Raw genomic sequence first — 12,019 nt, 5'->3', positions numbered from 1 at the left:
AAAAAACTGCAACAAAAAGAGAATTGAATTTTCAGTGACTCAGATAGGTTGGATAAATGCATCAGGAAGTCAATCAACATATATTTTGTAGCATAAGTTTTAATTTATTATGACTAAGTACTAGGTGTCATTAATCACAAAATGTGTTAAACACTAAGGATGCTAATGGTAAAGACTAGGAGCCCAGTTACAGAGCTAACAGACTAGTGGTGAAGTCAGACAGATGAGAAGTTATTAGCATAGAATGTGCAGCATCTAAAGAGAGAGGGGCATAAGGTGTTCTGGGGACACCAGATGATTTGTTAAGGAAGTGACATTTACTCTGAGATGGGGTAAGGACTTACAATATCACAGAAACATTTTGTTACTTTTTACATTTAAGGAAATAGTGTAAAACACTTTCCAAAAAAAAAAAAATCCCCTCATATTGTTATTTAGTCTTGCATTCCAATAGCAAGCTAAATGCTTATATGAAGGAGTGGTTCATAAATATTCCTGTTGGGAAAATTCAACTAGATTCCAGTACTCGCTGACCAAAGAACTTGACATTAATTGACTTAAAATGAAAATTAAATATATTTTAGTAATATGTCCTTATTTAAATTGTCAGAACTTAATTTTTTCTTGCTTGAAAATATTCACAACAATAATAATATGTGACTCAGGGAATTGTTTTGAGGGATAAGTAATATAACCCATGCTAACTGCCTGCTTTAAAATAGGCAATTTTGTTTCTATTAGGCATTGTTTTCATGATTGTTAACATACTTAACAGACTTATTGCATTTATCATTATTATTATTTTAACTTACCTATTTTTTCCCTCTTCTCAAACTTTTCTCATCTTTTATCCTGCCTTGAAGAGGCCTTTTCTTAATCTAGAAGAGGAGAAAAATTACAGAAGGGTGTTTTGGCAGGGATTCTGAGCTTTAAATTAGCATGCTGCCCGTTTGTACCCATTCAATGCTGTGTGGGTACACAGCAGCAGCAAAACCAAAGGGGAAACCATTGTCATTTCCTGGGTTCTTGCGTTTAGTTTTCTCTCATCTGTGCCAGTTTCCTGTCTTTAGAACTCGGAGAAGTAGTCTTTGTTATAGAACTACAAGCAAAATTAAATGAAACTCTAACTCAAATCCTATTTATATAGGCATCCCCAGAGATAACCTTATTTTTGTCTGAAATTGATCTAGTCTCTCTATTAATAATTAATGGTATTTGAAGTTCTAATAGGGGAATGCTAGATCCTCCTTTACCAATTTTTTTCTGTTTCAGTGGGAATTAACATAGCCATGGAGAATAGAGAGCTCTGATTATTTGGAACTATTTTTTTTTTTTTATCATCAACCACTTTTGAACATTTTTTTAATGTATTAACCACCTTGTTAATGACTTCACATGCATAATCTCATTTACTACATTCTGAATGAAGTAGGTACTGTTATTATTCACATTTGACATAGAGGCAGAGGTGGAGGGAAGTTAAGTAATGCCCAATATCAAGAAGCTGGTGTGTTTCCAAAACTGGTCTGGCTCAGTGGATAGAGCATCAGTCTGTGGATTGAAAGATCCCAGGTTCGATTCTGGTCAAGGGCATGTACCTTGGTTGCGGGCACATCCCCAGTAGGAGGTGTGCAGGAGGCAGCTGGTCTGTATTTCTCTCTCATCAATGTTTCTAACTCTATCTCTCTCCCTTCCTCTCTGTAAAAAATCAATATATATATATATATATATATATATATATATATATATATATATATATATATATATTTTTTTTTTTTTTTTTATTTATTTTTTTTTTTAAAGACGAAGAAGCTGGTGTGAACCAGCTGACTTCAAACTCAATAGTGCAATGCCAGGTTCCATGTCCATTCCCCCACCAACATATTCATTGACAAAATGACATATAAGTGGATCCACACAGTTCAGACCTGTGTTATTCAAGTTACAGCTGCATATTGGATCAGTTTCATTTCATTCAGCTTTTCTTTTTCTTCTTGAGCACTGTCCATGGCAGCTCTGCCTCCCTCAGGCATCCTCTCACCTGGCCAGTGAGTGCCTGCATTTGTGAGGTGCAGTGCTGGTCCAGGGGACAGTGGTTACTGGGAAGCCTCCTGCCCACAACAGTGGCATCACTGGCCTGACCATCTATCCTACCATTATTGCAGAGTCTATATTTTTAATCAGAATGCAATGGGCTTCATAGAACATTCAATAGGAAATATTATATTAAATGTAATATCCTCAATAATATTAATAGATTTACAAATATGAAACTTCACCATAGCAAAGTAATGGTATACCCATTTTATATCTCATTTACTACTATAAAAATGAGACTGAGTTGATTACTTATAGTTACAATCTACATTTTTATTTCAGGAGATTTATCTCATAAATTAGTTTGATTGGAAGAAAGTATTTTCTTTGATGACTTAATTTTTCATCTTTCTGTTTCTCTTCTCAGTGTATTAATGAATCTGACACACCCTCAACACAAACTTAGCTAGTACATCTTATTTTATTCTGTTTGTTTGTTGAACAACACATCTATAATAATAAAAGTATAATATGCAAACTGACTGAATGGCCAAGCAGTAGAATGATCACTGGGATGACTACACTGTGACATGCACTAGTACCAGGCCAACCATGACAGGTGCAATGTGATTGGTCAGGGGCCCAGCCATCTCCCCATGACTGCCACATAGAGGAAGGCCCAGGCAAGGTGATCAATCGGGAGGCTCTGCAATTGACCAGGCCACCCTCTGCATGGCAATTGATCAGGGGGGGCTTCATGATCATTCCAAAGAGGGAGGCCTAGGCACTGACCAGCAGCTGGTGGTGGGTGAGCAGGGCTTCCCTCTACAGGGCGATTGATCATGGGGCTCTTGGGCTGGGAGAGGCACAGGCTGGGCTGAGGGACCTCCCACCTCAAGGGCATGGATTTCATGCATCAGGCCTCTCGTGGTAAATATGGTTATACAATTTCAGGAGATTGAGGATTTGGAGCCTAATTCAGTTATTCACACACATCTCCATCAGGTTGATCTCCTGTTTGCAAAATCTCAAAATCACTTGGACAATATTTATCACCTCTCTCTTCAGTTCTTGAGGCAATCAGTTTTGATAATGGCTGAAATATACCAAGGACTGTGAGATTTAAGGGTGGTATAAAGATATAGGCAATGTTTTCACAACAGGATTTAAATCAGAAAAAAATTAAGAAAACCGTAAAGATAACACATTTCAATTTCTCAGCTAGAGCAGTAAATGTTATCTAAAATTAGCAACACATATTCACATTTCTCCTTTCTGATCCATACATTCTTTTTGACATGCATCCCATACATTTTCAATAAAGCTAGTCAGACTTATTATTTAAGGAATATATATGTGTGTATATATGTGTAATGAGAAAAATAAAAGCTGGTGCATTTATAGTGGTCAAAACTGTAATCTTGAAATTTAAATATTTTCCAGGATATATTTCAATATTTAAAGCTGGATAACATTTTCAATTTAACAAATTTTTACAGAAAATAGATTTTATCTTAGAAATCACAAATGTTGAAAAAAGAATACATGAGGAAAAAAATAAATGTGCAATTACCAATGTTCACTATAGTTAGTTTTATGTGATACTGTGACTTTTGTCCCTTAACACCCAATATCATTGTTTCCCTACATAGTAATTTTTACAAGTAGGCCTTACAAGTAGGACTCATGAAGATACCAAATTGTTACATAAAAGGTTTATGGTTTTATGGAAGTTTGTAATATACTTGAATATTAAAAGGCATAATTAGAAATAGTCTCATGAAAAACTGTAGGCTAGAATAGGATTTGCCAATTTATTAAATGCTCTGGTAGGTTCAAAAAATTAACCAACAATCACAGAAATGAAGGGATCTTTTCCTGGTGATTACATTCCATAAAGCCTTCTTCACTTCCTTATTCCTAAGGCTGTAGATCAGAGGATTCAACATGGGGATCAACACGGTGTAGAACACAGAAGCCACTTTGTCCTGACCTAGGGAGTAGCTGGAGCTAGGTCTCAGGTAAGTATAGATGCCAGTGGAATAGAACAAAATTATGGCTGTCAGGTGAGAGACACATGTTGAGAAAGCTTTGTGCCTCCCTTCTCCTGAAGGCATACGAAATATGGAGAAGATAATGTAGTAGTAAGAGGTGACGGTGACCAGCAGAGTCCCAATTGTATTCACTCCAGCAAAAGTAGTAGTGATGCTCTCAGTCAAGTGTGTGTCAGAACACGAGAGCTTGAAGAGAGGAGGGCTGTCACAGAGGAAGTGCTGGATGACATTGGAACTGCAGAAAGGCAAATTGCTTATAAAACTTGTGTGTACCATGGAGTTCAACAGTCCTGCTGACAAAGCCCCTGCTGCCATTTTAAGGCAGACTGTCCTGGTCATGACCAAGGGGTACAGTAGAGGACTGCATATGGCCACATAGCGGTCATAGGCCATTAAGCCAAAGAGGATGCATTCAGTTGTGGCCAAGGCGATAAAGAAGTACAGCTGCAGAAAGCAGCCAGCAAAGGAGATGGTTTTCTTCTCTGAGAGTAAATCCACCAGCATCTTTGGGGTGATGGTGGACGAGTAACAAACATCCACAAAGGACAGGTTAGCCAGGAAGAAATACATGGGTGTGTGGAGTCTGGAATCAGCCCTGATTAAGAGGATCATCCCAACATTTCCACAAACTGTCAGTGTGTAAATGACAGAAAAGAGCACAAAGAGGATAATCTGTAGTTCCTGAGTGTCTGCTAATCCCAGCAGGATGAACTCTGTCACCGAAGTATAATTAGTTCTTGTCATGTATTACACATACCATTTGTTTAAACTTGTATAGATGTAGATATTTTGCTCTCCAAAGGTTACAGGAATTAGTGGAAATGTTATTGAGCCTATTCACAATGAAAAATAAAATGTTTGGGTTAATATAGTATCTTATTATAGTGTCTAAAGAAAGAGGAAAGCTAATATAGTGTCTAAAGAAAGAGGAAAATTAGTGGAGAAACAGAGAAGTATTTAAATTATGAAGCAATTGAATTTATTAAGCCGGTTATAAGGTTCCTCAGATTGCTGGTCTCAATCTAGGCACTCCATTTAAGTTTCTTCAAGCGTAACTGATGTTGTTCTTTACCCGCCCACATTCACAATGCAAAGGATACACATATTGCTGCCTTCGTCTCTCTGAAAGATGTGTGCATTTAACACAAATCCGTTGTTTATTTCTCAAGACCACTTTGTTTATGCTACAACTCCAAAATTCATGCATTGCCTCCCAGAAATTTCTTATTTACCTCAAACAACAAAAATAACGCCAACTTTAGATAGCCAATAATTTGGTATCTATTGTATATTATAGGATGATTTTCTAGAGTGGCAAAACGAATGAAATCATTATTCTTGATACAAAGTACACAATCAAATTAATGTCATGTAGTTGCAGACACCGTACCTGTCCACCTCAATGAATAACAGCAAGAAATTTTGTGAGCTTCCGTCCCCAGTGTCTTACTCATGCAGACCATTGTTTTCATTTTTATTAGGGGTTCTTAGTTGGAGCTTAAAAATTAAAAGAAACATTTCACACTGTAAAGGAAATGAAAGGCAGTATAATATTTGAGTTACTTACTAGTAAAAGTGTGAGAATCCGCCTGAGTAAATACATGTTGCTGCACTTTTATTTTGTTTTCCTGGAACAGAATTGGGTGACCATGGGGACTCTATTATAGTGTTTAATTGTGTAGTCAATCCTCTAACGGCAGAAACTCCCAGACGCAAAATAAAATAAAATATAATCACACGCAGTTATGTGGAATCAAGCATTGCATCATGAAGTGGTTCCTAACCTCTGAATCACCTTAAAGCCTTTTACCAATGTCAAAAAGAAATTGTCTGTTTACATTGCCTCTCTCTTTGTATTTTTCGCCTATTACAAATGGGTTGTAGTCTATCTAAGGTGACCAGATTCTAACACTAGTAAAGCGGGACACCATTGACGCGGGTTGGAGGGGGTTCTTGATTAAAAATTTGGTCTATATGGAGCAACAAAAATTTTCATAGAACGCAAAAATAGTATTGTAATATATATATTTTTAAATTTCAACATAAGTACAATTTACAAATATAATAAATAAATAAAAATATGTATAGTCATAAGTCTCACTTTCAAGGCTGGCGCTAGACTTTTTGCAGCCACTATAAAATATAAATAATATGATACTGTCTGCTAAATTCAAGAAAATTTATGTATTTATGAAATAAATTACTTACCTAAATTATCTGAATAGCTGATTTGTAATGACATCACTTGTTTAACTACCATAGCTGACTAGCAGGCAGTACGATGTGTATCATCTGAGAGACAGTTACAAAATGTTTTCTTTGTTGCCAATCCCAAAAAATGCCATTGTTCATCAAGTCCAAACAATGGTGGTCGAATTCTAACAACTGATCAACAATGCGAACTTTGATAAGCAGTTCTCGATAATCAGTTCTCAACAATTATTTGTTGTTATTAAAGTTTAACATTATAAAGTTAACAAAAATAATATAAAACTCATATCCTGGCTAAATAACCACATGGCTGCCGAAAACCATATATTCCTTCCCCATTCTCCTGACGTTCCCTAGCTTGTCATGCATTCTTTCCAAAAATTGGGACTTATTTAAAATGCTGCGGGACGCAGGACATATTGTTAAAAATCGGGACTGATCCGCCAAAAGCTGAACGTCTGGTCACCTTAGATAGGAGAGAATTACGCTCTAGCAACAAAGGACATTCCATTGATGCTGACAGCTAGACATTAGTGCTTGTGTGACTTAGCTGACTCCTTCGAGAGCCAACTCATGCACAGGTACACCACAACTAACATTAGACATTATTTCTTTTATTTCCTTTTTGCTTAGAAAAATAGCGAAGAACATATATCATTAGTTTGGAGTAGTTTTCCAAACAAAGGGAGTGTCACAAACACAGACACACGCAAACTCACACTCACAAACATAGCACATACACTGGGAGGAAGAATAATTATTTAGTAGTGGGCTATGTTCTTTTGGATGCATTTAAAAACACAAAGAGATGGGCAATTTAAGTAGGCATTTTTTTTTTACATTGGCAGTCTTTGAAGTAATGCAGAGATTATGAGCCATCTGATGATGCAATGTTTGGTTCCACATACCTGCCTATGATCTTATTTTATTTTCCTTTGAGACTGAAAGTTTCTGCCTCTGGAGATTTGACTACACAATTAAACAATACAACTTAGTCTCTGTGGTCACCCAATTTCCTTCCAGTAAAACAAAATAAAAGTGGAGCAACATGTATTTCCTCAGAAGGTGTCTCAAATTTTTACAAAGAGGTCATTCAAACTTTTACTGCATTCCATCTCATTTAAAAGTGAAAAATTTCTTTAAAAACATTTTCTTTTTAGCTACAACTGAGAAATGCTGATTTAAAAAAGAGAGGGAAAGAAAAGCAAATACTATACACAGGTAAGACAATGGGAAGACAGTGGTAAGGATTTGGTGCTGTTATCGACCAAAATGAAAAGGTAGCATGTGCTACAAGGCATTATTTTGAAAACATATATTGTAAGTAGAACAATAATTTGAGAGAACATCACAAAGTCAGTCTTCAGGATTGAAGAATGTCAAAAATTGGCTATTTAGAATTGTCACTATTTTTCTGCTTGGAATACATAAGAACTACTTTTTGGAGGCAATGAATGAATTTGGGAGTTGGAGAACAAACAGAGTGATATTGAGAGGGAAAATGTATTTGAGCTAAAACTACATACTGGCTTAGAAATTGGAATTACACTTTAACAAGAATATCTGTATCCTTCACTTTTTGGATATGGGATGATAGGAAAAAATAGAATACCAAATGTTGGTTGCATTTGCAGACACCTGAGTGAAGTATGTGGAATTGAACAGTAATTTATTTGAGAGGCCTGCAACCCAGGTTCAATGCAAACAATTGATTAATAAATTCAAAGGCTTGTCCATTTGTCTTCTAATCTTCTCTAACTTCAGTTACTCTGATTCCTATGCTATGTATCCTAGTTGTTGTTTTTTCCTTGTGTAAATGTCCTCATTAAAATTTTCACTGTAATTGTAAACTTTTTAAAACTGAGACATTCAACCCAATCAGGATGGCTCAGTTATTGAGCATCAACCTACGAACCAGGAGGTCATGATTTGATTCCCAGTCAGGGCACTTCCCCAGTTATAGACTCAATCAAAGTTACAGAAGGGGTTGTGCAGGAGGTAGCCATTCAATGTTTCTCTCTCATCATTGATGTTTCTATCTCTCTAGCCCTCTACCTTCTCTAAAATCAATAAGAATATTTTATTTTTAAAAAGATGGAAAAGAAGATAAGCTTAAGCAAACTGTATGTGTAAGACATGATGAAAACTAATTACACTTTGGTGACAGAGTTCATCCTGCTGGGATTAGCAGATACACTGGAGCTACAGATTATCCTCTTTGTGCTCTTTTCTGTCATTTACACACTGACAGTTTGGGGGAATGTTGGGATGATCCTTTTAATCATGGCTGATCCCAGACTCCACACACCCATGTATTTCTTCCTGGCTAACCTGTCCTTTGTGGATGTTTGTTACTCGTCCACCATCACCCCAAAGATGCTGGTGGATTTATTGTCAGAGAATAAAACGATCTCATTTGCTGGCTGCTTTCTGCAGCTGTACTTCTTTCTTGTCTCAGCCACAATTGAATGCATCCTCTTTGGCTTAATGGCCTATGACCGGTATGTGGCCATATGCAACCCTCTACTGTACCCCTTGGTCATGACCAGGACAGTCTGCCTTAAAATGGCAGCAGGGGCTTTGTCAGCAGGACTGTTGAACTCCATGGTACACACAAGTTATATAAGCAATTTGCCTTTCTGTAGTTCCAATGTCATCCACCACTTCTTCTGTGACTGCCCTCCTCTCTTCAAGCTCTCGTGTTCTGACACACGCCTGAGTGAAACCATCATTTCCACTTTTGCTGGAGTTAATATGGTTGGGACTTTGCTGGTCATCCTTACCTCCTACTCCTACATTCTCTTCTCCATCTTTCGTATGCATTCAGGGGAGGGGAGGCACAAAGCTTTCTCAACATGTGTCTCTCACCTGACAGCCATAATTCTGTTCTATTCATCCGCCATCTATACTTATCTGAGACCTAGTTCCAGCTACTCCCTGGGTCAGGACAAAGTGGCTTCTGTGTTCTACACGGTGGTGATCCCCATGTTGAATCCTCTGATCTACAGCCTCAGGAATAAGGAAGTGAAGAAGGCTTTATGGAATGTAATCACCAGAAAAAGGATCCCTTCATTTTTGTGATTGTTTGGTTAATTTTATGAACTTAGCAGAGTATATAAGGAACTTGCAAATCCTAATCAAGCCTTCAGTTTTTCATAAGAATATATATAAGTAATCATGTTTTGTAACACTGAATCAAATGTATTGTATAAGAAAAGCTACCTTAACTTACCTAAGCATAATGTAAATTACCAAACTTATGTAAGACCTTCATCTAAACCATCTTGCATCCTCTCTGGATGCTCAAAAATAAGACCTGTTTGTAATAAAAATCTTGCAAAGAAAGGTGTAGACTAATTAGAAACAAAAGTCATAATATCACATGAAACTAGCCATAGAAAATATATATATATATATATATATATATATATATATATATATATATTCATAAACTACTTCCCTGTGCATTATTATTTGTCATTTATTATTTGCAAAGACTATTAGATAGGACATATAAATTTTTTTAATTTAAAATATTTTAATGTAATATATTAAATTACCTCCTCATAGGATCATCAAATAAAATTTCAGAAGTTCAGTTTAAATTGCAACTGTAAATTCACCAGCTTTTATTTTATTTCCCTTATTCATATATATATATATATATATATATATATATATATATATATATTACTTAAAGTACAAAGATGCGTTTGTGCAAAAGCATGCTATCAAGAGACTGCTGCCTGATTAGAATGTACCAATTACAACTTTTCTGTATCCTTCCCTTCTTAAAAATGCCCAACCCTTCTCTTTCCTTCTCTCTCATGGGACTGACACAGACACACAAAGCCACATACACAAGGTTCAACTACAGCAAAGCATATAATCAGTGGATGGTTCCAAAAAGAAGGCTCAGTGTTCAATGGCTGAATGAGATATATAGTCTTCACAAAAGGCTCACAAATTTTCTGCTCACAGAAAATCCTATTGGCTGCCAATAAAATAATTTTAATATTAAAGTCAAGCAGATTAAAAGGTACAAACTCCAGTTATAAAATAACAAGTAATGGGGATGTAATGTAAAGCATGGTGACAATAGTTAATATGACTATACTGCATATTTAAAAGTTGCAAAGATAGTAGATCTTAAAACTCTCCATCATGAGGAAAAATTTGTAAATATGTATAGTGATGGATGATAAGCTATATTTACTGTGGTGATCATTTCACAGTCTATACATATATTGATTTATTATTATTTACACTGACACTAATATAATGTTATATGTGTTAATTATTCCTCAAGAACAAAAAATCTAAAAAAGTGAAACATTATTAACATGAAGGTAGCAGGGAGTTGGCTTAGTACAACTCTGGAGGAAAGTGAGTGGGGATCAAAGCTTGCTAACAAGAGACAGCCACAGTTATGAAAGAAAATTCCTCAGACCCATCTCTTCCCCTTGTCTTTGAAGTGGCACCTGTTTGGGGAGGAGATGGTCAATGTAGCATAGCAAACTTCATGTCCCGTCGCTAACAGGTCACCCTGCTCATACATACAATGCACTCAGTGGTCCACACAGTTGACCTTGGCCAGATGGATGTTCATAAAGGAATCAGTGTTGTCTGTGCTTCCAGGGGCCATGTTCTCACCCCACATTGGTTACTGGCCCTGGAGCCTGCAGCAGAATGACCAGGTTGTTCTCAAAGGTGGTTCACTCTTTCACTAGTAGATCTCATATTTTATTCTGCATCACCTTGCTGCATTTTGGCTGGATTCTTTCCACTTTTTTTTTTTTTTTGTCCCATCATATTTGGAACCAAGACATTTCACCAGTAAATACTAATATTATATTCTTTCCATTAATGTATTCATTTTCAATGAAATAAAATTTGGACAATAGAATCCAGATATTCTGACACTTGGATTTTCAGACATATCATATTTCAGACATACCATGTTCTCTGCCTGCTCTCCAGTACAGCTCTCCTACATGTAATTAATCTCATTTACAAAATCTATAAACATTTCCTACTTTGGGGATTATTATCACTTAATGATGATAGAATTTTATTTTAAATTCCTTGAATATGTGCTTCTTACATAAATTTTAAGTATTTCTTCATTCCATTTATTTAATTATGTAAATTTAGATTGTTTATTTAATATTTTTAAAATTATATTTTCTTGCTTGTTCAATGTATTTATATGGAATACATTCCAAATGTTTTTATTTAATTTAAAAATGAAACTTGAACTGTAATAATATTAAAACTTGTAGTTATTATATTGAATGCTATTTTATGTTCTTTTTTTCTTTAGAACCTGAGAATATTTATTAACCCCTTCCTTATGAATGTACATTGTATTGTCCTTTGCTATGATATCTCTATTGCTTTAAAGTTTTTTAAATTTTACTGTCTTTTATTTCACTTGAATGTTCAAAGATACCACATTCCCTAAATATACAGATATCAATCAATGTTTTGTTTTATTGTTTTCAATTAATTATCAAGATTAGATAACAAATTTTTAATTTTAGTTTTTGAGTATTTTAAATTTAAGGTGTTTTTTCTATTGTGGAAAAAGTGTTAGACAAGTAGTCATGTTTGCATGTGACAAACAGCAGTACTGTTTTTAATAGAAACACAGTATCAGTAGCAATTATTGGGTGAAAAGAAATTGTAGTTTTTAGACCCTCTGTCAGGTTATAACT

General features: G+C 35.5%; 1 protein-coding gene and 1 pseudogene across 2 annotated transcripts; one reads left to right on the top strand and one right to left on the bottom strand.

The window, feature by feature from the left end:
* Positions 1 to 3,891: 3,891 nt before the first annotated feature.
* On the bottom strand, positions 3,892 to 4,835 carry LOC311628042 (olfactory receptor 5F1-like; annotated as a pseudogene). Its single transcript has one exon. The product of its transcript is annotated as an olfactory receptor 5F1-like (transcript).
* Positions 4,836 to 8,438: 3,603 nt separating this feature from the next.
* Positions 8,439 to 9,383, top strand: LOC311628041 (olfactory receptor 5F1-like; the record flags this gene model as incomplete). The annotated part of the gene is made up of 1 exon (XM_084894915.1): positions 8,439 to 9,383. One exon carries the CDS (start codon positions 8,439 to 8,441, stop codon positions 9,381 to 9,383), a length of 945 nt encoding a protein of 314 aa, XP_084751041.1.
* Positions 9,384 to 12,019: the final 2,636 nt, after the last annotated feature.

Source organism: Pipistrellus hanaki, assembly GCF_964339955.1.
Source record: "Pipistrellus hanaki genome assembly, chromosome: 9".
In the NCBI taxonomy this organism is placed as follows: domain Eukaryota; kingdom Metazoa; phylum Chordata; class Mammalia; order Chiroptera; family Vespertilionidae; genus Pipistrellus; species Pipistrellus hanaki.
The sequence above is the reverse complement of the archived record's forward strand: the minus strand, read 5'-3'. Positions and strand labels throughout refer to the sequence as shown.